The sequence below is a fragment of the Ictalurus furcatus genome, chromosome 27, assembly GCF_023375685.1.
Source record: "Ictalurus furcatus strain D&B chromosome 27, Billie_1.0, whole genome shotgun sequence".
Taxonomy (NCBI): Eukaryota; Metazoa; Chordata; class Actinopteri; order Siluriformes; family Ictaluridae; genus Ictalurus; species Ictalurus furcatus.
This window is the reverse complement of record NC_071281.1, coordinates 14,056,276-14,084,011: the sequence shown is the minus strand read 5'-3', so window position 1 is coordinate 14,084,011 and position 27,736 is coordinate 14,056,276. Positions and strand designations below refer to the sequence as shown.

General features: G+C 39.2%; 1 protein-coding gene across 1 annotated transcript in view; it reads left to right on the top strand.

Annotated features, from left to right (window-relative positions):
• nfatc3a (nuclear factor of activated T cells 3a) overlaps positions 1-23,315 on the top strand; it is an 81,051-nt gene extending 57,736 nt beyond the window's left edge. Inside the window, exons 8-10 of the mRNA XM_053616536.1 lie at positions 159-285; positions 2,020-2,988; positions 19,605-23,315. Coding sequence (XP_053472511.1) covers positions 159-285; positions 2,020-2,988; positions 19,605-19,681 — 1,173 coding nt within the window. The 3' untranslated portion in view covers positions 19,682-23,315. The remainder of the gene's footprint in view (positions 1-158; positions 286-2,019; positions 2,989-19,604) is intronic.
• Positions 23,316-27,736: the final 4,421 nt, after the last annotated feature.

Sequence of the window (27,736 nt, the reverse complement as noted above, 5' to 3'; positions counted from 1 at the left end):
TATACCAGTCTGGCATTGTCAGAAATCAATGAAAAGCCAAAATTATCCCAAAAAAAAGACTTAATACTGAGAAAGAATATCAGAGAAAGTCAAAGAAAATGTGTTTCATAGGAATTTCTTACTAAATAACAGACATTTTGTGTTGGATGTGTGTTTAGTCGAGCATTGTAGTGGAAGTTCCACCGTACCACAGCAAGAGCATCACCTCCGCAGCTCAGGTGCAGTTCTACGTGTGCAATGGGAAGCGGAAAAGGAGCCAATCACAACGATTCACCTACCTGTCAGGTACATCTCACACACACATTCTACCTGCTGTGATTGCAGGTGTTTGTCAAGTACTGAAACGTAGTGGATTTAATTATTGTAAGTGTTCTATCTGGATGTGAAAAACCTACTGCACTCCTAACTTAACTACAAACTACCTGGTCAAAAATACATCCGATAACGCAGCTTTTCTTTAACATGAAAGGACATATGGCTTTGTGACTTTGCTCAGGCTGGTTGTTTGCGAGTGACTCCCTTTTGCATCTTGGTGTGTGTGGTTTGTTGGAGGGTTTCTCCAGCTAACCGTCATGCACCTGTTAACCACTCGACATTTAAGATGTTAAAACAACTCATGGAGTGTCAGTCTGTACGTTTGACATTGCCCCTTAAATAATACATTGGACAGTTATTACAGTTGGGTCTTCACATGGATCACAGTGAAGCTTAAAGAGCTTTTGGGAGGCATAGAATAATGCAAAAATATATTGAGTCCAAAAAAGCACATGCCTATGATCCACACTGTTCCCCCAGCTCTCATAGAGAGCTAACATAGATCATAAGTTGTGACTTGCAACAGATTTCGGTTGTAATATCTAAGAATGTCTAAATATCATCATTATTATATATTCTATTGTTTTGTCCTGGTTTTTTTGGTAAAGGTATGACACTGAGATATTAGAACAGTGCTAATCGGCAGCCGTTCACAGAATTAAGCGTTAATGAAGTCTTTCGTATGCGTGCGAGCGTACTCCGGCAGTATATCGCTTTGTTATTATTTTCCCAAGCTGACTCAAACCGAAAAACAGCGTTGGCGTAATTTAATCACACGTGAGCTTGTTTCTTTCTCCCTGTCGCGCACTGTTCTAACCTAACCATGCACCACAGGAGAGAGAGAGGCATATACAGATAAAGAAAGAAAGTGAGAGAGGCCCAGCCTCCCGCCTACTCCCCCCGTTCCACAAACCACCCACTCGAAAGCAGACTTCCTGTTTTCCACACTAACGCGCCTAGCCTCAGCCAATCAGGTGTCAGCTTTGGGCAGTAAAAGCTCAGAGTGGGCTGTGGCGGCTTGTAGCTGTCATGGCAGCAGCCGGCTTTGGTTAGATGTTGGGGGGTTAGGCCAATCTAGGTGAAAAGCTTTAGGGAGTGAAAGATGGGCTTAGTACACACAAACATGCACATGCATTTTCTCATCAGCATAGTGAACTTGTATACAGTGATCCAGTATTACAGCCTTTCAGCGTTAGAGAGGCAGTAAACTGGATTTGTGCTCCTATTTGGAGCATTGCTATAGGGCACAGAGCCCAGCGCCTGTTTCGAACCTGACACTAGTTTATGTGGCACTCAAAACAGGCACCATATGCTCTCTCAGAGCGGGCCCTGGGTAAAAATATCCCGCCGCATGAGGACGAAGGAAACGCCAGATTGGAAAATGGGTTACTGATCACTATGTGGCATCTGTTTTTTGGGACGGCTTGTCTGCATATGGACCAGTGTTGGACTTGATGACTACGCCAACCTTCCTGCCGTATAAGCTTGTTCTGTGCTTAAGATTGCATGAACAGAAATAAACAGATTTCTTATATTTAAAATAAAAGTAGATAGTAGTAGTAAAAAAATTTTAAGTAGATATTACATTTTGAACCGAAGGTTTAGTCACTATTGTTGTTCAACTATCTTTACCTCTCTCTCTCTCCCTCTCTCTCTCTCTCTCTCTCTCTCTCTCTCTCTCTCTCTGTCGCGCTCACTTTCCAGTTCTGGTTAAACAGGAGCACCGAGATGATTTGGACCCCCCTGCCATGCCTCCAATGCCCATGCCCCATGCACATGCCGTTGGCCTCGTTCATTCTCCAGTCATGCCCTCCCCGGACCACGCACATTCACAGGATGGGCTTCTGCAAGGCCCCCCACATGGCCTGGCACCCTCCCTGCACCCTCTCCAGACAACCTGCGCTCCTCTTCACTCACCTACCTTCTCTCACCTGCCTCACCTCCAGGCCCGAGGTCTTCACCCACCTCCCGAATGCCAGATGCCCTTCCATCCAGGCAGTATGCCCCCCTCGAGACCGACCTACTCCCCACTCCAGCACAATCTACCCTTCAACGGCCAAGCCAGTCTACCTGGAGCCAGCTCTCAGGCCTACGAGCGCGTGCCCTTCCAGCCCGAGCCAGCTGGGTGCCACTCTTTGGGAATGGGCATGGTGTATGGCTCACCAGTTTCAGCTCCGGTCTCTGGAACCGGACCCTCAAGCCCGAGCCACTCTTCTCCTCAACTCCACTCTCTGGGCTATCACTGTGCCACCCCAGCTCAGGTGACCTCGCCCACTCACTCCCTCGTTCAACCTGGAATGCAGCTCCAGCGCTCGCTCGGCTACCATCCGGCCGGGCAACGTTCGGCCTCGTGCCCGACGCCCTCCAGCGCCCCTGCCCGAATGGTACCCCTGCCCCACTCGGGTCCATCCTCTCCTCAGCTGCACTCACTGCCCTACCAGTCACCCACCTCGTCTTCTCCTGCCAGCAGCCCTCTCGGTGCCCAGCTCTCACCCCAGGCCAGCAGTCCCGTCATGACAGGGATTCCCACTGCAGGACCCATGGTGCATCCGCTGGCACCACAGCAAGGCCCATTTACCAGCGAAGGCGAGAGGCTGAACATCAAGCAAGAACCCGAGGACAGAGAGCTCACATTCCGCTCTATAGGCCTGCAGGATATTACACTGGATGATGGTGAGTGCTAATGCATTTATACCCTTCCTTCTTTCAATCTCTTTCTTTTAGTGCAAGGGTGTCAAACGTACAGGACGGGCTTGATAAAGGTTTCAGTCTGACCCCACGAAATGTATTTAGCGTCTGTGTGGAATGTAAATTAATAGAAAGATTTCATGTTCTTCCACTAGGGGAGTAAGCGAGCAATAAACTCAGTGCCATTTCAGATCCACGTTGTAACACTACAAAACATGGAAAAGTTCAAGAAGGTGAAGACTTAGGCGAGGCACTATAAATTTGTTCTTGCAGTCTGTTCATCTGTATTGCTGGTGGTGCACTATGTTCAGTCCTTTTCTGCATTGATGGTGATGTGTTATTGGTCTACTAAATTTCACTTTTGGTCCAGCCCACACTGGACTAAGCGTAATGTGCCTTCTAACCTAAAACGGGCCTCATTTAAACTCAGTGATCTCTTCCTTTCTTCCATTATTTGTCTCTGTTTTTTGGACTTGTCTATGCCAAACCACAATCAGCACTACCTCGATGCCGAGAGATTGTATTTCCCCTCAGCGTAATGAGATTAACTGATAATTTGCTACAATGTAAACTTGCTTTATTCTGTCAGTAGCCCCACATCAGTTGCTGATGGGTGTTAATTAATCTTGCCAGAGCACAGAAGGAAATAGCAGAGGCTAATTCCTTACTCCTTCATAAGCTGGACATTGATGGGAACTGAAAAATGATTGACAGTCTTGGTAATGAAATCTCTGTGCATGTGCGTGACTGCTTGCGCTCGTATGTTGTGCATGGGTCCCCAAGGCTCTAGTAGACCAGCTGGTCAGTAAATTCCTAATGCAATAAACAATCTCAGTAACAAGCACTATCATTCATAGCTAATCCTCATTAGCGTTATTACGAGACTTATTAGAGCAGGCGTTTAGCTTCGTAGAGAGAGAGGATGGGAACAAACAGGGAGTGTTTTCGAGTTCATTGCAACACGTTTCAGCTATGTGCCACATCTAAGGTGCTTGTTTGTTGTTGGTGCATATGACCAGCATTGTGTAACATAATGCACTAGAGCTAAATGGTGTTACTAAATGGTGTTTGCATTTTCTCATGTGCAGTCAAAGTACAAAAGTATCCTTTTCATTAGTATGCCAATTGAGAAAGATTTGTAAGTTCTAAGTGCTAAAATTGAATTTGTGATTTATTATTCCCATTTTATGCCATGAAAGTTTCATAATGAAGTGTTCAGGAAGACATCAGCGTGTTAAAGAGCAACCAATCTAACAGGAACAGCGAGTGAGCATAACCTAAATGTGTGTGTGTGTGTGTGTGTGTGTGTGTGTGTATATTTGAGACACATGAACTGCTCACATCGCTGTTAGACACAGTTTTACAATCAATCCAAACCCCCAGACGCAGTGGTGCCTAACACACACGATGTAATCAAATTGAAACACAGATATACGTCATTTTGTATGTATTATTCACAGCAAATCCTACACACGTTCACCCTTACGCTCTAAGCATTTTCTCAGCCTCTGTTTCTGTGGCTTTTGCTCAACCTATTCCAATTGAGATATTTGCTCAACATGTTCTCACTGACTTTTTGGACACTGCATAAAAAAAAAAAGCATAAGATCATGCAGGTACAGGTCAAGAGCTTCAGGTAATGTTCACATCAAACATCAGAATGGGGAAAAAATTTAGATTGCTGTGACTTTAACCATGGCTTGGTTGTTGGTGCCAGATGGGCTGTTTTGAGTATTTCAGAAACTGCTGATCTCCTGGGAATTTCACCCACGTCAATCTCTAGAGTTTACACAGAGTGGTGTGAAGAAGAAAAGCCATCCTGTGAGCAGAGGCTCTGCGGATTGAAACACCTTGTTGATGAAAGAGATCAGAGGAGGATGGCCAGACTGGTCTGAGCTGACAGGAAGTCTATAGTAACTCAAATAAGCACCTCTTTACAACCGTTGTGAGCAGAAAATCATTTCAGAACTCACATCAGACCTTGAGGTGGATGGGCTACAACAGCAGAAGACCACAGCAGGTTCACTTTGGGTGAGTCTGTGCCCATGATAACCTCAGATTCCTGTTCTTGGCTGACAGGACTAGAACTTAATGTGGTCTTCTGCCGATGTAGCTCTTCCACCTCAAGGTTCGATGTTTTGTGCATGCTGAGATGCTTTTCCGTTCACCACGAGTGATTATATATTCTTCCTGGCTGCTTGAAAATCTGGCCATTTTCCTCTGACCTCTCGAATCAACAAAGCCTTTCCACCCACAGAACTGTCACACACTCTGGGTTTTTTGTTTTTCGCACCATTCTGTGTGAATTCTAGAGACTGTTCTTCTGTGAAAATCCCAGAAGATCAGCAGTTTCGAAAATACTCAAACCAGCCCATCTGGCACTGACAACCATGCCATGGCGTCACAGAGATCAGAATTTTCCTTCATTCTGATGTTTGATGTGAACATTTCCTGAAGCTCTTGACCTGTATCTACATGGCTGGTGCATGAATGGACAGGTGTTCCTGATAAAGTGGATGGTGAGTGTGTGTACCATCAGTATTGATTAATTTTACAAAAGCAGAATGCAAAACAGTTCAATTCTGCTGAAATGTAGAAACCTTTTTTATATCTCAATCTCCTATTTTTTAGTCTGTTGACATCATTTGTACCTAATTATTCACAAACTGTCAGCTAGCCTTAGACCTTATTTACACTATATTATACTAATATACTTTGCAAGCGGTCAATTAGCCGTGTAACTATAACAACCAAATAATAACTCCTACACTTGTACTGTCAGTAAAAAGAGAATTATAAAATGGTGAACCTGCAGCCTGTTGGTCACAAACCCCACCGTGTGAAGCCAGATGAAGTTTTATGCTGCTTTCTGGAGGCACATTCATCATCCCTCCATCTTTAGGCACAGGCCCAGGCACACACATAAACACAGAGACCGCTAGCTATAAATAGTGTTGTGTAGATTTCTGTCCATGTAATGCTTTTTCTGAAGCTGTCTTGTGATCTGTTTCGACTTTAAGGAGGTCAGAGCGGCTCTGGAAATAGACCACAGCTCCAATCAGTGAGACGATTTCACCGTATCAGTCTCTCTCTGTTTGTTTCTCTCGCTCTCTCATGTATGTCTCCTTTTCTATTTTTCTCTTCCTCGACTTCCCCAACCACCTGGGTCTCTCTTGCATTGCTTCTCTGACTCTCTCTCCCTCTCTTTCTCTCTCTCTCTCTCTCTCTCTCTCATGCCATGAATCACTGTTTTACGGTTGCTATAACTGACGCATTTGTGACTTTCGGTAGGGTAACACAAAGACTTTTTGTATTATTCAGATAGACTACTGGTTGTGTTCTTAATCAGAGTTTTCCCCTGTTTAAATGATCTTTACCACTTCCATTTTATTCATGACATTTTACTAGAACACTGCTGCTCAAGCAGGTTTTTTGGCACCGTTGGATGGGCCACACTTTTGTTCTTTCATAACGCAATTAAACCAAGCCATTAAGACCACCAGATGCCTGGTTTTGGTGTGTTTTTGAGCAGGAAGAGGGCACAAATGTAGACCATAAGGGGCCCAAGGAACAAACTGGGAAACAGTGCACTAGGGGCTTGGTGGGTAAAAGAAGAAATGTTTGGGGCTTTTATGGTACATGTTTAAAGACTATTCCTTTTAAAGAAAGCAGTTTATATATATATATATATATATATATATATATATATATATATATATATATATATGTATATGATATTATTTCACTCATTTGTTGATAGGAAAAATTACATACATATATTATATACATACATTAAGGGAGAAGTTCTAAATTGCAAAATTGTCATCCAGGACAGTCGTTTGTACATAACTGATAACGAACAGCTAGTTAACATTATCTCTACAGTGTGTATACTATTTATATTTTAGAGTTTTAGAGTAAACCAATTTAATTTAACTGGTAGCACCCTGAGGTAACAGCACGGCTCAATGTGTTTTATTCCTCTTAGACCACTTTTTTTTTTTTTTTTTAATGAATATTTTTTTTAAGAATGATATTTAATAATGTTTATCTATTTAATGTTATAGAATGACAGCGAAGCAGGTTAGTTCCTGTTGTCATTTGTGTCGTAGCAGGTATACACAGGTGTACGCTGTTCTCTCATAAAACGCTCTTTTCTTTTCACTCAAAGTTAAAAAAAAAAAAAAAGCAAAATATGTACTGTAGCTTGTCATGTCACTGAGAAACTATAAAGCCCTCCATCCTGAAGAATTTCCTGTCTCAGGAAACTTCAGTTTACAGTGTTACAAACCTCTGACACTCGAGACTCCTTCGATAAATGTTAATTAAACATGTCCTTACAGAGAATTTCACCATCGTTGATTACACACGTTTTTAACTCAGTTTATGTGGAGCATCCACTGTTTTTACTATAAACAATCATGTATAAGAACGAGAGTATTAATATAAACCTTGCTGCTGGAACTACTGTAAAACCTGCAGTTATAGAAAATTCATCAATACCATCTGACCAATCAGAATCAAGCATTCAACAGCACTATGGTTTAAGTGTATTGGTAAATGTATATATAAATATATTTAGACACGTTGTGGAGCTTCTGCCATAAAAAGTAAGACGGTTTAAGATTATGTATAATTTTGTGTAGCTTTTTTTTCAATATCTATGACATTAGAAATAAATACGCTAAAAAAAAAATGTAGGTTTACTAAATCTTGAAATGTCCCGCTCTGTATATGCCCTGGTATGTTGGGTATTTTAGGTCCACTGATATTTTATTTGTTTTTCTCCCGAGATTGACGTGTAGCGCAGTTGTAAGTGCTAACTGTACTGGTTCTCTAGCACCGTGTTGAGGAAACATGTGGAGATAATCTGCTCCGTGTAGCATGATGGCATCAATGTGTGCCAGCTCACACTGCCATGGGAGTCTGCACTGGCTCATGTACAGTATGACAGAGAAGTTGGTGGGTGTGGATGTGTATGGGTGTGTGTGTGTGCCTGTCTGTCTGTCTGTCTGTCTGTGAGTGTTTGTGTCAGATTTTGCCAATTTTGTGGATGCCTGAGTGACTGTTGGTGTCGGCATATACACACATCTGTATGCTGCCAGTCAAAAGTTTGGAACAATGGTTCTCTTTAGTTCTAGTATTTTCTGTCTTTTGGAAAAGTAGTTAAGATCCTGGAGAGAATATATATATTCTATATATAATATAGTTTTTTTTTTTATATCTAGTTTAGATTTTCAAAATAGTCACCCTTTTCCTTTATCAGCTTAGTAAACGTTTGGGATTTTCTCAATCTGCTTTATAAGGTTAGATGTTAGTTGAGAAGAGTCTAATAAGAGTCTTAACACCTTGACTGCTTTTCCTTCACACTCCAGTCTAGTTTAAAACAGGATTTAATCAGGTGTATTCAGATGTTTTGACTGGTGAGGACAAAATGTCCCAATAAGGGTTGAAATATCTGATGGTTCTGACCCTGTGGGTCAAACTTTTGCATTCCCCCCCCAAAGTTTTTCTTTTGGTTTCTGAGGTTAAGGTTAGGTTTAGGTGTAGTAAACTTGCGGACAGCTTTTTTATTTAATTTTAATTTGGTACACCCAGACACGTGTTAGTTTGAATTTTACATGAAACATTTTAATCATTATCATGATTTTACCTTTGCGTACGAGAAGACTATATAAGTGAATTTCCCTGTTTCCCCCCAAACAGTCCACTGCAGAAAAAATAAGCGAGCAAATAGTGGCACAGGAAGTCTCGGGATTGCATTTGTTTCATTTTTTCTCATTTTCAGACCAGTGATTAGTTGTTTAGACCATTAAAAGCTTAATTTTTGCCAGGTGTGTATATCAGTGGAAAGTGCTCTCAAGGATAGCAAGACAAGCATGTGTGTGTGTGTGTGTGTGTGTGTGTGTGTAAGATGGTTCAGGCTCTATATCAGAGTCTCTTAGCAGAAGGTAAGGAGGGAGGAGATATACAGTGATGGACAGATGGACAGAAAGCAGGGAACCGTACACACACATGCGCACACTTACTAACTACATAAGCAGACTGTGTGTGTGTGTGTGTGTGCACGCATCACATGGACATAAGGCATGAGTGAAGCTGCCTTATTTACTCTCATGGAGTTGGATGACGCTGTGAACAGAAGGATCAGCGTATGCTAGGTCATTTTTTCTCTTCTCCTCTCTTCTCTTCTTCTTTATCTATATATACTCTCACACATACATCTTGTCACTTTGCGTTAAATTATTCTGAGTAGATAACTGGCATATTTTTATGTAGGCAACTGGAACGTGTTCTCAATCGCAGCTCCTGGCCTGCGTTTTCCGAATTCTTGAGAGAAAGTGTCTGTGTCTGTGTGTGTGTCTGTGTGTGTGTCTGTGTGTGTGTCTGTGTGTGTGTCTGTGTGTGTGTCTGTGTGTGTGTCTGTGTGTGTGTGCGGGCAAAAAAGAGTGTGGGTGTGCGCTGCTTTATTTGCTCTTTACTTGGTGTAAAGTGCAGCTGCCACCTCAGCATGAGCTGGTCTGGGTTAATAATAGCCAGTGCCTTCTGGGCTTTTCTTTTTTCTTTTTTTTTTTTTTGGTCATACATTACTACTGTTTACCTAAACATACACACACACACACACACACACACACACACAGCTACAGACAACAGTTCTTTTGCACACTATAGAGATTCTCAGCTGTGTATTTGGAGTGGAGTTATCAGATTATTAATCTATGTGTCATGGATTTGATGCTGAATAAACTGCATTATGTTGCAGAAAAGGATAAAATCACGATGCTATCATCTTCCTCTTCCTCCTCCTCCTCCTCCTCCTCCTCCTCATGATCATCATCATTATCTCCAGCAAATGAATGAATCACAAAAAGTGCCCGTGCGAGTGTTTTGTTAAAGGACAGTCACTTGCAGCTCTGTCATGAGCCACATCACAAATGTCTCCATAAGTTTTGCCTTATGGACTTTTTGCGTGTGTGTGTGTGTGTGTGTGTGTGTGTGTGTGTGTGTCAGCAGATCTAAATGCACGCCTGCCATCTGGAGAATCTCGAAAACCGGTTTACAAGAAAGACAGGTTCACTGATCAGATCCATTATAATCTGTCTTCATGAGGGAATCCCAGCACTTATGTAGTATTAATAAATCATTATTACTACTTTATCTTTGTTGCTCTAATTAGCAGGTTGCATAATCAAGGCAAGGCTGGTTAGCGCTCTGATCTGTATTTACTTACGCAACAGTAAGTAAGTAACATACGCAACCTGTCACCATCATGTAATAAACCGTTTGTCATCTTAAAGGTCAGGTCAGTGAAGTTCTTCCAACATTCATGCAACCTTACCTGAAATATCAGCTCAGAGGAGAAAATCCGGTCTCCCTCGTGCATGCGCAAGGCTGCGTGTTTCAATTTTCAGTATCAAACAGGAAGCTTCGGCTAACTTCCACCAAAAAATTCCCTGACTACTCATTTACTAGCTTTTTATATTATTCAGTATTATATACTACAGTCATGTAGAGTATTTTATAGTGTATGTATGAACGATATAAATATTTAACACATTTCCGGATCAAGTTGTTGGTTTATTACTATACAAAACTTTTTTTTACTGCAACAATATATTTACAATTTCTCAATATACAGTATATTTCACAAGTTCCCCATTACTTTGTAGACAGATCACGTCCAGGTTTCATGTTTTGTTTCCCAACATGGAAGAATATCTTTTGAACGTTAATGTGAAAGCTTGGAATTCTCTTTTATACAACCCCAATTCCAAAAAAAGTTGGGACGCTGTGTAAAATGTACATAAATGTCAATAAAAACAGAACGCAATGATCTTCAGATCTCATAAATCCATATGTTATTCGCAATAGAACATAGAAAACATAACAAATGTTTAAATTGAGGAAATGTACAATTTTAAGGTGAAAAAAAGAAGGTAATTCGAATTGAGCACATCTCAAAAAACTTGGGACGGGGGGAACAAAAAGCTGGAAAAGTAAGTGTTATTAAAAAGAAACAGCTGGAGGAATATTTTGCAACTAATTTGGTTAATTGGCAACAGGTCCGTAAGACGACTGGGTATAAAAAGAGTATTTTAGAGAGAACAAGTCTCTCAGAAGTAAAGATGGGATGGAATCTTATAAGAGATCAAGTAAGGCTACTACTTAACTAACAGATATTTTGGAATATTTACAGTAGGTCGTGTCTCTCGTTACTTGCTACCATTAGTCAGGCTTTAACAGCGTACGCTGAATTCATACGTGATGCGTCATAGCATTTGTAGCCCCGGGTCAACCATGTTGAATCACCAATACAAATCGGGAAATGAAGAGTGTGTGGAGGAAAAATCCAGGGGCTGGGGATAAACTCGGCTTATTAAGAACCAACTAAAATATCAGAGAAAAAGGACATTTTTCCATGCAGCAGCTTCCACGGTGTGGTCTTGTGGATTAAGAATGAGGCATTGTGCACAGGCATGTTCATGTTCTGCAAAGAAATAATAATAATAATAATAATAATATCTAGTGAAAATATCAGATGATGTATCTAAGTTTTCCCATCATAAGAGTTCAATAAACAAATCTAACATTATTAAGCCTGTTTCTAGACTTTTATTTTAAGTTTCAATTTGTCTTGTTCTATTTTCAGATCGTTGTCCTTATTTCTAAAAATGAATGCCTCAAACGAGCTAAATTTTCTGTAATGAGAACAAGACAGCTTCAGGCTTAGGATCAGTAAATATAGGTTGTTTTTTAAAAAAAAATATGTTAAAAATTCACCTATATTCCAGATATTGTCTCTTGCTAGTATATTTATCAACAGGTTTTCACTGAGATGCTGACGATGCGCTCTTGGCAGGAAACTGATTCAGATTGGTTTTGCTTGTCTTCTCCAGGTAGACGTTGTTTGCTTTGGACGAGTCTATTTGTAAATGCGCGGGTTTGTAATAAAGCAAAAATTTTATGCAGATTAAATACCAAGGTCATGTAAAAGTCAGGTGCTTCGTGAGCAAGTTGGCTTAATAAAACACCAGCAAGCGTGGTACTGAATCAAAATGAGTTTACACTATGACTCGTCGAATGAGTCAGTTCTGTTTGGTTGCTTTATTATCATATTTAAGTACGTGCTACTTTGAGAGGTACTGGTGAGACTCGAGCAGTGAGACAGGGACTCAGTGATGGTAGTGGGGTGCATGGTGAGGCCAGTGGTCCTCTTAACGCCCATAGGAGGAGTGAATCACTTCCTGAACCATGAGATGGGAAATCCACTGATGAATCAGTGATCCAACTCACTACTAAACACGCATCAACCTGCACATTCTTCCACGCCGAATTAACATATATCTCATTCTATTTCACTCTATGATGCATAACACTGAGCTTTTTCTGTTTTGATTTTATCTTCTGTAGTATCGTATCTGTTGCGAAGTGTTTTCATGACCTCATAATTATTATACAGTACTTTTTACATACTTTACGAGCACATGGTGTATCACAGAGCATTTCCTTGTGATTTATGGTACATACGGTAATTGTACCTTTAATTAGCTTTTAGAGTATTTTAAAGTAGGGCTTGGTCGTATAACAAACATAAATAATGATCCTTGATGATATTTCTAAAATACATGACACGTATCACAGTGCATAGGTTTGCTAATGAACCTCCAGTAAAACTCAGAGTTGATATTAGTGCTGAATTTTGTTGGCATTTAAGCAAAGCATTACCGTTAACCCTTAGTAGTCATAAATTCCCCCATCTCACGCTCATCAGGGTGTGCCACATGGTTGTAGCCCTGAAGAAGCCATCTTAGTGGTCAGTACTGCTCAGTTGAAGCGTCACTCACCCTTTGCAGCCAATGCCGTCGCACATACATCCACTGATTCACATCCAGAGCGGCCCTGATGTTGATCTGTCATTTATCGCCCGCTTTACAAGTTTCAGTCTGGCAGTTACATGTATATAGAGTGTGTTCAGTGTTACTGTATGTATTTGCAAAATAGGGGTGTCCCCCTGCAGTCCTCCAAAGAGGATCCCCTCTTTCTGAGAGTGACTTAAAGCTGGGTGGTACGTGTGAGAGAAGATCTAGATGAATCATGCTTTCTTACATGTGGGGAAAGCGAACGCTGAAATGTATTCTGACATCCTTCAGCGTGGCAGCAGAACACCAACTTCCCGTATTTGACTGAGTCATACAAATGTGCAGGCTGTGTGTCTTCGGCGTAATATTTATAACGGTGCACTTTAACTGAGACACATCGAAACAATACGGCTCGCAACATGTATACATGTGGCATCGGAAACAGGCTACTGAACCGTTTTAGTCTGTGTGCATGGGGCACAAACGTCCACACGTTAATGTCCACACCAGGTTATGAATAACTGCAAGGTTTAAACTTGTGGGGACTTTTGCCTGGTCCTTATATTAAAATAATTGTTAAAAAAAAACTGAAACAGACAAATGGTTTGCTTTTAGTTACTGGGGTTAAGGTTAGGGTTAGATTTAGCTGTATACGCCTAGGCAAAAATAAAACATGGGCCATGCCCAAGATGGTCAAATATTAAGCTTTTAATAGTCTTCAAAACAAATCGTTAGTCAGGAAATGAGCAAGAATTAAACAAAGAGATAAAGTAACTTAGTGAGGGATTGCTTTTCCTTTTTGATATCTTTAAATGTTTAAGCCTTGGGCATAAACTTACAGACAGCTTTTTATTTTTATTTATTCATTTTTACAGGATTTTCATTTTGTACACCCAGACACGTGTTAGTTTGAATTTTACATCAAACATTTTAGTCATCATCATGATTTTACCTTTGTGTACAAGAAGACTATATAAGTGAATTTCCCTGTTTCTAGCTTTTCCCCCAAACAGTCCAATGCAGCAAAAATAAACGAGTAAATGGTGGCACAGGAAGTCTCAGGAGTGCATTTGTTTCATTCTTGCTCATTTTCTGACCAATGGTTAGTTGTTAAGACCATTAAAAGCTCAATATTTTAGGCTTTGGCCCTTTTTTTTTTTTTTTTTTTTTTTTTTTTTTTTTTTTTTTTTTTTTTTTGACCAGGAGCGTAGTGTAACATTAATTTGCTGTGTTAATAATGTCAGTTGAACGTCCTCACAAGGATAGTGAGACATGTTTGTTTAAAGACATGGAAAAAACTGAGAGGAGGAAAGCCTGTGTTTGGGTAGAAAGTGTAATTTCCTTTTCATTAAAGAAACAGCAATATGTAGGTTTATCAGACTTTCATACTGACTCTATCCAACTGACCCATTTCCAAATGTAGAACCTTGAGTACTTTGTAGTTGGTCCTCTGATTCAGCAGCTACTTCTCCACATCGAGTCACTCTAAAAAAAATAAAGCTTCATCATTTTTAACACACTTAGCCACTAAAAGGTTCATTCTTAATAGAAGTTCATTAATCAATTATGAATTGAAGTAATGTATATTTATATGTAACAGAGAAATTTGAAACCATTGCTTTACCCTCTATTCTGTTAACAATTATCTATATAACACTTTTATACACTTTTTAAATTCTTAAAGAATCTTATCAACAATGAGAGTAAACAAAAATACAAATTAATGATCAAACCCTCTTGGTTTGCTCGGCAGTCCTCCGGGGTGGCAGATTTGTGTGCAAATAAGAGATGTCTCCTTTATTTAAAAAAAAAAAAAAAAAAATTTACTTTTATTTATTTTTTTATTTTTTTATTTTATATTTTTTAATTAACTTTTTTTACTTTATTTTATATAACATATATTTACATTTTTGTTTTTACATTTTAATCCTCATAATGACTTGTACATAATCTCTATAATGTAAATTTATAGGATTTATAATTCACTTAAATATATATATATATATATATATATATTAATTTCAGAAATCGATCCACATGTTAATTTCTATCAGCAAAATAAATAGTATTTTTGATATTCAAGCTTTATGCTAAGCTGCTTTGTTGTTGTTGTTGTTGTTGTTGTTGTTGTTGATGTTTCCCTCGTACTTTGTAACCAGAATTTGCACTTTAACACCATTTGATGCACATAAGTAGTTTAATATTTTCTAAATTATTACACCATTCACATGTTCAACATTTACTAATTCCCTAAATATTAAACAGTAACGTCATTTTAAAGAAATTAAATCATCATCACTTATCCAACTGTGCAAAAGTCTTAGGCATTATAAATATTTTATATAAATATATCAATATTATTATATATCATTTATATTGAATGGTTTTTGTTTTTTTTTTCTGAATGATTGTGTCATTGGGGGAAACATCAAACTGCCAAACATTTCTTTTTACCGAACGATTAAATGTTTCAGAAAGTAATTTATATTAAGTAATACAGCACTTTTCAGGTAATAGCTGCTGAAACAAAAAGTTCTACAACTATGTCAAGGTTTTTAAGACAAAAGGTGGACATGCTTAACGTTGAATTGGATCATTTTATTCCTGTTCCTTGTAGTCATTTTTTCATACGCAGTCGTTCATTTCATTTCTTTCATTTTGATGGCATCTTTGTGCCTAAGACGTTAAACGTTTATACGCTGTACTGTATATCTGAAGAAAAATGTGCGTAACTGCAGCAGTAAAAGTGATTCAGTGTGCCCATGCGTCACGGTTGAGGTATATACTGTATTCCTCGGGTGCTTTTCGTTGTCGTTTAAGGGTATATGTATATATAGGTTGAAATGTTGTGTGCAGTTGCTTCTTGCGTTCAATACTCTGTCTATGAATTTAAGAAGGATGCTGTACTCTCCCATGGACTGCAGCGTTATTGCACCCACTCATCTAGACCTAAAATCCATGCGTGTGGTTTGTAACATCTCCCACACCCTGCTCACAACTCCCACATCCCCGAAAGTGCTGAGTTGCCTGTGTGTGCACGCCATTCCTTTTGCTTAGGTACAGAGAGGTGTATGCAGCAGTGTGTGTGTGTGTGTGTGTGTGTGTGTGTGTGTGTGTTTAGGAGACAGACACACATTTAGCACAAGTCTTGACGGGCAGGCCTGTACGTGTGAGAAGCTCTTTTACCAGAGGAAGAGACACACGCCTACACGAACAGGATGATCTGAGGCAGCGGCCCGGCATTTTTAAGAAGTCGCAAACCTCTACAAAAAAAAAGGGGGGGGGGAACAACACCCACCAACAATAAGATGAAAGTCTAAATAACAACACATCCTGTAGATCTGAACACCACTAAATTAAGCCACCTTTGACATTTAGAAGGTTTTTAAGATCACAGGTTAAAGATAAGTTGTGCGCATTTAACATAAGTTGTGCGAGTTTAACGTGCGCGGATTAAACTTGCAGCTTTTCTCTGTGAGCATGCCTCCTTCCGTGTTACTGCTTTTTAAAAGACTCTTAAGTATTTGATAGATTTTCCAAAACCAGGGAAAAACACAGTGGGGTCCAGAAGTTTAAGACCACTAGTCAATTTTGTATTCTTTTCTAATTTAATACAAGGTTTTCCATTACAAATGATATTATCAGCTCGAGTAAAAAGAAGAATTTTAGAAATATTGACAGGAATTTTTTTGAATTTCTCATTATTTAGTACAACTCAATGTTTTGCTTTAATGACAGTGGGCACTCGAGCTGATATGGTCACCTCAGGCTTGTGTAGAACCTGATGATACATGTTTGATAAAATCCATCGGAGCATTTCAGAGGGAAAGATAAGACAGAAGGAAAAGCTGACCTTTTGGAGATAGCACGATCATAATCGCATATTTGCTTAAATATTGAAGTAGAAATAGTTCAGAATCTTGGAGATATTGAGCATTTCCTTTCTTTGTTTTCAATTTTTCAAAATTCTAAAGCTTTGAATAAAAAATAAATAAATAAACAGATACTTTATGGGCGCTCAGAACCCCACTGTATTATCACAATTATGTGACGATTTCCCAAAGTAACAACATTTATGTGACCTTTGAATGCTGTCTTCAGCTTCTTCATATTTTGTGATTATTCTTCTTTTTAAGAACTTTTTAAAGCCGTGTTCGCATCTGTGGCCTTGAGGAGCAGGACTGGAGTGAGAGACAGAAAGTTAGTGATACTTGGTTTTTCTCTGCCTACTGTGGAGAATTGAGCTCTTCAGATCGATCGATCCTTGTTTCATTCTCCTTTCTTGTCTATCCTCCTGTAGGTAATAATGGTGGAGTGGTTATTGTGCGGTTACATCATTGATTGACTGTGTGTCTGTAGTCTTGAGAAGACACCCACTGATCCACCCGCTGTGTCTGAGACAGTGGGGACGTGTGGTGACGTGGGTTGGCCAATAGCATGTGGAGAAGGTTGGCTCGGCCAATCGAACATTTGGCGGAAAACGGCTTCGGTTTCACTGTAACAATGAGGCCTTAATATGAGTCCTGCCAAAAAACTGACCCCATGTTGAGCTACATGCTGATTTATTTATTTAATATCTGTCATCCAGTCTGCCAAGGTAATTACTCCACTCACTTCAGTGCTGCTCGGGATATGGAACATATGTTTTACCATTTATATTCATATTTATGTATGTACATCTGTCTGTCTTTTACAGTGTTCACAAAGCCGAGATGGTAGGATACTTGATACTCGTGTATGACTACGTGATGTGATTAAATTTGGCATCCTTGATACTCTCACACAAAAATGTGCACGTTACAGCTGGACAGCTTGTGGCTAGGCTGCTACAAACCGCTGAATGGAATAGTTCTGCCTGACTTTCCATTTGCACCGAGTGCGTCACATACCAAAGTCTCTAGTTTGTTTAGGCTTTTCTTTTCTGCTTCTCTTTCTTTCCGTCTTCTTTTAAGAGTGTGGTATTGGTCTACCACGCTCCACTGGCGCGTAACAGAGGTTCAGCACGACTCAACACTGATCTCTGTTGGTGACGGCGTTACACTGCGCCCACTGGTGATGGGAATCCCTGCGTTTCAGTGCTCATCAATAAGAGTCGACTCTTTCAGATCCCAATGATTCGTTGCTAGAGGTCGACCGATAGTTATCGGTATGGATGAACTCCACTAAGTTGTGCAGTACCTGCCGATAACCGATTACTCAACCGAATTTTTATTTTTTCAAAAATTTAGTTTTTAAAATCGATACTGAATGAAAACCCAACGCTCAAAGTAAAATATTGCTGAACTTTATTACAAAAACAAACAGTACAGACTGTACCATGAAAATGTACTGTACTTTTTATAATGAAACAAACATATAAATATTAATATATATGAACTATTAATAAATATTCAAATAAATTAAAGATCTGCGATGGATTGGCACCCTGTCCAGGGTGTACCCCTGGTGTACCCCTGGTGCCCGATTCTCCCTGGGATAGGCTCCAGGTTTTCCCGTGACCCTGAAGGAAGGATAAGCGGTATAGAAGATGGATGGATGGATGGATGGATAAATTAAAGATATACATCCAATCTGAACCAAAAAGTAACACTCCAAATAAAAAGAAAAACAGGGACATCCAAAATGAATCCAAAATCACTTCAAATAACACAACAAAATTTGTACGTGATAGTTTTTATTTCGAGGCCGCTCTTGTACTGTATAATGACAGCGGAGGATTCTCAGGTGCTCCTGCAACGGACGCAACCGGGGAAAACTGTCGGTGTGGATTTTTACTGATAACCAGCAAAACTGATCAATCGATCAGTGGACCTCTGCTCATTACCCTTTCTTACCTCATAATCGGTCCAGTGATTGGTCTTCTGTTCCTAACTAGGGCTGAAATCTTTTCATGAACTGGGGCAGTTGTGGCTCAGTGGTTAAAGGCTCTGGGTTACTGATCAGAAGGTCAGGACTTCAAGCCCTTGGGCAAGACCCATAACGCTCAACTGCTCAGAAGTATGAATGAGACAAATGTAAGTCGCTCTGGATAAGGGTGTCTGCCAAGTGCCGTAAAATAATAATAAATAAATGAAATCCTTACACAAACTTTGATTAATAAAATAATGTTAATTTGTATTGTCCATCCATCCTATCCATCTTCTACCGCTTAATCCTTTTCAGGGTCATGGGGAACCTGGAGCCTATCCCAGGGAGCATCGGGCACAAGGCGGGGTACACCCTGGACAGGGTTAATTTGTATTGTATTCAAGCATTTATAAAATCAGCCAAGTGTTAAACATGTGCATTGACAGTTATAGTAAACACCTCTGCAGGAATGTTGTGCTGCTGTGTCAGATTAATTTCCATTTATGATCATAATTCCTATAGTTGACAACACACAATACACTGCAAGAATTGTGATACTACCTACTAGCATATTGTTATTGCATATCGCTATGCTGTCCAGTCGTGTAACTATATTCGGCACAGCACTGCACAAGTGCAAAATATCATAATAAGTCTCAGGTGTCACTAGCGTGACCAATCACCGGTGTCCGCGGAATACATGAGCTCACAGGGCAGAAAGCGCTTTCTGATAGCGGAAAATTATGATGTCACATTGAGTCTTTTAATCTAAATTTTAGTCTAATCTCATCTTTTTATTCATATCATGCAGTCCTAATAAGCAAGCAGTCTATGTGTACTCTCTAATCATACTTTGCTCTGTGTTTTGTTTTGTTCTTTCCCCTTCTGCTGTAGTGAACGAGATCATCGGCAGAGACATGTCTCAGGCTCCGGGGGCGCATGGATCCTCAAGCACACTCGGTCACTCGTAGCCCGGTGCCCACTTCTTTCGTCCACACAGGAGCATGTCTGCGAGTCCCGGCGAGCTGTGGACTCGAGAGACGCAGACAGACACAGCGCTTCCATCCACACGCATCCTTTCAAACCAGACCAGACCCAGCCAGAGATGATCTACTGATGCTGACGTTCTTTCAACTAACCGAGCATCACACCATTTAGATACAGTTATAAAGAAGAAGACGATCAAAGCGATCAAACAAAAACACGCTGGATAATTTCGGCTACAAATAATAATCACAGTACCTAGTTTGAACAGTTCATCTCTTTCTCTCTCAGCTTCTTCTCTCGCAGTAGTTCTCAGGCGCCTTTTTTGGAGGGAGGGATCAGCCATCTGATGTTAAGAGCAATCTATGCAGCCCAGTATGAATATGCAATACAAAAAAAACACACACAAAAAAAACACCACCACACAGACCAAATGTAGCATAATGTATGTAGATGCTTTGCTCTGGATTTTGGGTCAAATTGGATGGAAAATGGAATTCGAGAGGTATTTTGATCATGGCTGATGCTGCCTCGTGAAATGAGCGCGGTCTCAGCAGCGCCCCCTGGTGGACAAGCTGCTGATGTGCTAATAATATGCAACATTCCACACTTTTCTAGTGTCTTTGTTTTGTTTTTTCATGAACAATCGATCACCCTTTTTCCTCTTCAGGTTGAACAAATGCCTTATAAGCCTAGCAGCTTGGATTGACTGAAAACATAGCTTTTAATAGAAACGTTATATTCTTCTTCTTTTTGTTTTTTTTTTTCTTTCTCCTTTTCTAGATTTTCTTCTTCATGAAGCTGAATTCTGTGCCGAGGACACAGTTCAAGTTCGCGTGTTTTGCATTTCAAGTTCTAGTGTGCAGCAAAGTGTGTAATATTTTCGAACGCGACACACCCAAAACTCAATCTATATAGGAAATCTGTACCACCGTAGAACGTTAAATTAAAATCGGCGCGTTTGAGACGTCGAGAGAATCGTATTGTAAGTGCGTTATCTGATACTCCCGTGTGCCTTTCCAACGACAATCATGCTCGGATATAGCATAAACCACCCCCATACGTTCGATAGGGTGGCCATATTGTCGTGGTTGGAAACGCTGCTTTCAGACTGTACGGGGGTTGTTTTGTTTTTGTTTTCCTACAGAAAGAGCGCATTCTGTGCTGTGATGAAAAAGCAAAACTAACTCTAACCCTATGTTTATGCTAGCAAGTAACAGGCAATCGATCATTGTCTATTTAGCTACGACAATAGCGTCGCAATTTTTTTCAATTCTGTGCAGATTAGCTAGAACGTGTTAAAGCAACAAATCCAAACAATTGGCTTGAACGATTCCTCAGAGCAACTTTCTAGTCCGATGTCCTTCAGCTTTACCTCCTACGTGGAATTCATTCCCATTTATGGTTTGATGCACAAAATCGTGGTCCTGTCTTATACAAACTCATGAATTTTTATGAAGGAAAATACAGGAAGTAGCAGAGAGGGTTGTTGGATTTGCTTGCTTTGCTTTCACACCGATTAGTGCATTTGTGTGTAGCTAGGTAGTTCGCTTGAGTAGCTACACATCGCTACTACAGTTTCTAATTGGAAGTAAACAAAAAACAAAGTCAACGACATCAGTATCAGTCGCTACCAGACAAACCACAAGCGACTTGGCACTTGCTAGCACAAACGTAGTGTAAGACATTGTTATGGCTTTTTGCTAATCAGCTATCCTTGTTAGCACAAAGAGAAATCAAACTAATCTTTGTTGTCGTGTTCAAATATCTCCTTACATTTCAATATTTTTTTCTACCAGCACTCCGTGTGAATGCTTCTCCGGGAAAAAAAAAACTGCTGTTTTGTTTTTTAAAGAAAAGCTTCTTTAAACGATGAATTTTTTTTATTTTTAAAGCAGTCACATTTCATCCGCCTTGTGGCCACTTCACATAGGACTAAAAATGTGCTGAGGGAAAAAAAACAGTGTGAAAGCAGCCATATTGCATTTAGACAATCAATCAATCAATCAATCAATCAACAGCTTAATGCCGCAATATATAAAGTTGTACCGTTAAAAAGAAATATTTTTCCCCAATTTACATCTAGTTTCATAGTAGTACCCAAAAAAAAAGCACTAGATCCTGAACAAAGCATTGTAGATAATCATGGTACCTTGTTTCCCCACTTGGGAATGAAATGAAATCAGTGTTTGAGGTTACTCATTGAAGGAAGTGGGACGTTACAGGGCAAGGACTTACACATGTGCTTGGATGCTCGTCTCAAGTAATCGATTCATAGTGAACATTGGGTGCTATCCTTCTGTAAGAAATGTATTTTTAGCCTAGCTGTGTAGCTGAGGGTTTGATAAAAAATAAATCTGTATTTATTTAGAATTTGTATTGGATCCCTGCCTTAAAAATAATAATATTAATAATTGACAGTAATAACAATTGTGTATATTTTTCTATTTTAAGGAAACTGGTACAGCTACTTAGTTTTCCATGTTCGGGTCTTTGAGACCTCGCGGTATTAATGACTGTTGTTATAAAGTGAAAACATCAAAAACAAACACAAAAAAAAGGATAAAAATTTGGAAAGAAAATTTGCTATGCACTAAAACCTGCCTGATGCCTTTTCACTAAATAAACTATTTAAAAAACAAAAAAAAACAAAGAAAACCTTGATGCCTCTAGACGTAGATGCTATAGAGCAGCATAAATGTAGAACAGTATATGCCAGGTAGCTTTTTTCTCCATGTCAGAGCTCTCTGTGTTTGTATTTGTGTGTGTGTGTGTGTGCCTGCCTTGTAGAGGACTAAAGTGTGTTTGTAATATCTTAGCACTTGTAGATTACTTTTTTAAACCCTTTTCCAGTTTCAGCAGTGAGAAGGCACACGGATGCATTTAGGCTATGCAAAGACAGACAGCAACACATCAGCGCAATATTTGGTATCAAAGAAAAATAGCAGATGTTTGTTAGCTAGCTCTTGTATATACGTGTGTGTGTGTGCGCGTGTGTGTGTGTGTGTTTACCCGTAGTGACAGGTGACTTCAATGCCACTTTTGACTATTTAATTTAAACTATCAGATCTACAATAGGAACGCCTTAAACTTGTATTTGATACGGAGATGTTTGACCGTATGGGTTTGATTTAGGAATAGCTTTTAAAACTCGTCTGTAGAAGGAGGGCGAAATGGAAAACCGGGAATACTGGGACGGAAACCCGTGCTCCCAACAAGAGTCTGCTTTTGTCCCGTTCTTCAAACCAAAGACCGAACAATGTGTTCCTGTTTTACAGACAGATGACAAACATAGACTCTAAAACTCTATTTTTGATACTTTGAAGAAGATGGATGTCATTCCGAATTTTTTTCCTTTTTGGACGGGGGTGGGGGGGAGTACCATATATAAAAAAGAAATATTCTACTATAATGTTTTGTAAAATAAAAGGGAAATACAGGTTTTGCTGCTGTTTACAGAGCCTTGTATTGTCATTTCATGTACATTTTGTATTTTAAACCTTTTTGTAATTTTTAAGAATGCAGTGCTTTTTTTTTTTTTTTTGAAATTATCCAAAGGGAATAAACTTGCATTATAGGCTCTTCTGATGTAGTGTATCAATAAAAAGATGGAAACATTAACAGACTATTACTTTTCCTCCAGTGAAAAAATAAGTTGTGTATTCTACACCAATGTTGTAGAAGATTCCTGTATTGAGATTTTTTTTCTGTATTTTTATTATTATTATTATTATTATTATTATTTCTAAATCCATTGTATGATTAACACGATGAGGCATGGTAGTACTTATATATTTTATAATTATTAATAACAAAAATATATTATTATTAAACTATTATTACACACAAAATTACACCACTGATTTAACCTAAAAATCTAGGTTTCTTTATGTACTCGTAAGAATTCCTGGGTATGTTACAACACTACTTGGTAATTTCCTATTACTGTGATAAATTCATGTGATTTAAACGAGTCACAATCTTTTTAGATGATGTACTCTGTTAATATTGCCACAGCATCTCTTTAGTGACTTTTCTTAATTTCCTTAATAATTTAATGCTGTTTCCAGTTTTTCTTAAGTTTTAGCCTGCTCATACACAAAATGCATACAGCATTACTTAAAAAAAAATCTGTAAATATACTTAACTTGATGTTATAAGAGCTTGTATAAGTAATATAAAATAGAACTAGTGCCTTTAGTTGTTTGGATTCCCCCCCCCCCCCCCCCCTTTTCCCAGAAGTGTTGTAATGACGCGGTTCGGCCACAAGAGGACAGAATAGCGCCATTTTTTATATACCTTTTATTATATTACGTATTGAAGTAAAGAGTAAATATTGCATAAAACATTATTTTCAAGCAAGAAGTATATGCAGAAAAAGTGTTTAATGCCTGCGGCACGTTACCTGCATAATAGAGAACATTTAAAATGCAGAGCCGAGCTACAGTTCATCAATCAGCCACACGATGGCAGACATTACACCAATTAAGAGAAGACTGTTGTTAGTTTTTACTTACTTTACTGTAGGTATACAGTGGATATAAAAAGTCTACACACCCCTGTTAAAATTTCAGGTTTTTGTAATGTTAAAAAAAAAAAAAAAATTAAACCAAGATAAATAATATCCAAAATCTTTCCTCCCTCAATGTAAATTTGAACCACTTTAGGGAAAATTAGCTGGAGGGAGGGGTTACAATAACCCAATAAATAAGTAACTCCAAATAAAGACCAGCTGTTTCTGTAGGATTTTCTTCACATCAACCAAGTTTCATCCGACTGCTGAAGCCAAAGCATGTACAGGGTCTCTCACTTATTGGAAGGAATCGATCAGGAGAGGGGTACAAAAAATAAAAATTTTCCCCAAAACATTAGATGCACCATGGAACACCATAAAGGCCATAATCAACAAGTGGAGAAAATGGAGCGCCACAGTGATGCTACCAAGAACATCCAAAAAGGACAAGACAAAGATAAATAAATAAATAAATAATAAAAAAACGTACCAGGGAGGCTGTGAGGAGACCTACAGCAACATTAAAGGAGCTGCAGGAATATCTAACAAGTACTGATAACTCTGCATGTGAAAATAATCTCTTGTATTCTTCACATGTCTGGGCTCTGGGGTAGGGAGGGTTAGACAGGAGCCCTTTCTCACAAAAAACATCCAAGCTCAACTAAATCACCCCAAACCATGCAGCAAAATGTGTTCTTGTCTGATGAGACCAATTCCTAAAAGGTATGCTTGGTGCTCCAAAAAAAACAACAACAACAAAAAAAAAACATCACAAAATGAACGAAACATGCTTTAGGGTTTATTTTCTTCAGCCAGAACTGGGCTCTTAACAAGGTGGAGGGAATCTTGAACAGACTTCATATAAAAACCATAATGAACTTCCTTTTACTTTCACACCATCCGGTGTTACCCAGATGAGGATGGGTTTCCAGTGGAGTCTGGTTCCTCTCAAGGTTTCTTCCTCATATCATCTTAGGGAGTTTTTCCTCACCACCGTCACCACCGGCTTGCTCATAAGGGATAAATTCACACACTTAAAATCTCTATCCTGTGTATATACGTTTCTGTAAAGCTGCTTTGAGAAAATATCCATTGTTAAAAGCGCTGTACAGACAAAACTGAATTGAACATCTACAAATGGCAGTCGATTTTAGAGCAAAACCTTCAGGTGTCTGCTAGTAAACTGAAGACGAGAAGGAATTTCAGCATAACCGTAAACCAAAGCATACATCCAAATCAACAAAGGAATGGCTTAACCAATAGTAGATCAATGTTTTTGAATGGCCTAGCCAGAACCCAGACCTGACTAACTAAAAATCTGTGGGGTGACCTGAAGCGGGCTGTGCACAGGAGATTCCCTTTAGGATCTGGCAGATCTGGAACGTTTTTGGAAGAACGAGTGAGAAAATATCATCAAGTCAAGACGTGCCACGCTGATGGTCTCTCACCCAAATGGTGTAAAAAAAAAATCAAAAAGGTGCTTCATTATTATTCAAGTATTAGTTTAGGGATATACACTTATGCAGCTAGATTACTGTAACTTTATTTTTCCTATTTTTTCCCTAAAACGTTTGTTTTTCACTCAAGTTTGTATACTTTGTAATTTCACTTTGAGGGTAGAAAAACATTTGCAATGATTTAGCTTGGTTTCATTACTCCACCCCCCAAATCACATAAACCTGCCATTTTAACAGGGGTGTGGACTTCTAGCCATTGTAGGTGCTCCTTCACATTGCACACCTGCACTGCACCTTTGTCCCAAACCAGGTGGATTAACTTCCACAATACCACTTCCCCTCTTTAATCTTACCAAGAAATAAATATAGACAATTATATCCTTTCACATCACCATTATACTCGACCGATAATGACGTCTTACTGACGACCATCAAAAGAATTGAGAAAATGAAGGAATAAAACAATCAACTGCCAGGTTTAGAAGATTAAGACAGCACTTCTGGAACACGCTACAAAATGCCGAGCCTGATCTTCATGCGTCAAGTATTACTGTGACTACAGTCGAAAAGACTGAGATACAAAAATCATTGTTCCGCTATGGTCATCTCAGATTGTAAATTTGAACCCTCCTGACAAAATGTATAGGATGGTACAACATGTCTGTTCAGTGTCCCCAAAAATAGTTAAAACAGCCCGTCGAGTCTAACCTAAGATAGATAGATGGATAAATAAATAAATAAAAGACACACATGCTGATGATACACAGTTGTATGTTTCAGCGAAGCCAGAGGACAGACAGAAGCTTAGTAAAGCTGAGGATTGTGTAAAGGACATTAGACATTGGATGTTAACTAACTTCCTTCTACTTAATTCTGATAAAACAGAAATACTTTTATTAGGCCCACGTGTAGCTAGAAGTAATCTTTCTGATCACATGGTTACTCTGGATGGTCTTTCTGTTTCATCATGTGCAGCAGTTAAAGACCTTGGAGTGATTATTGACTCCAGCCTATCATTTGATGCTCATGTAGATAATATTACTAGGATAGCCTTCTTTCATCTCAGAAATATTTCTAAAATAAGAAACATATTGTCACTACATGATGCGGAAATACTAGTTCATGCATTCGTCACCTCTAGATTAGATTACTGTAATGCCTTACTGTCTGGATGTTCCAGTAGGAATATAAATAAGCTCCAGTTAGTCCAGAATGCAGCTGCTAGAGTCCTAACTAGAACTAGAAGGTACGACCATATCACACCGATATTATCAATACTGCATTGGCTCCCAGTAAAATCTCGCATTAACTATAAAATACTTTTATTAACCTATAAAGCACTAAATGGTCTCGCGCCACAATATCTAAGCGACCTTTTGGTTTTATATAATCCGCCACGCCTACTTAGATCAAAAGATGCAGGCTATTTGACGGTACCTCGAATAGTGAAGGCTACAGCAGGGGGAAGAGCTTTCTCTTATAGAGCCCCACAGTTATGGAACAGTCTTCCTATTAGTGTTCGGGACTCAGACACAGTCTCAGTGTTTAAGTCTAGGCTTAAAACGTATTTGTTTACTCAAGCCTACCCTGACTAGATTCTGTTCTACTACTTCGCAGTCATAATAATCTTTTTTCTCCCTCTCTCCTTTCGCCGAGCCCCACATGAATTTATGGAGATACTAGAGATCCAGATCCTTTCTGCCTCTGGATGGAGCTCAAATCTTCTCTAATTCCAGACTGCTGGGACTACGGCTGCTCCTAAGGCCATACAGACTTCATATAAATCCATAATGAACTTTTTCACACTATCTGTTGTTACCCAGATGAGGATGGGTTCCCTTCTGAGTCGGGTTCCTCTCAAGGTTTCTTCCTCTTAAAACATCTTAGGGAGTTTTTCCTTGCCACCGTCGCCACTCAGTGGCTTACTCAGTTGGGATAAATTTGCACCTTTAATATCTGTATACCATGTTGATATTTCTGTAAAGCTGCTTTGAGACAATGTCTATTGTAAAAAGCGCTATACAAATAAAATAAATAATAATAAATAATAAATAAATAACACACAGTGCACA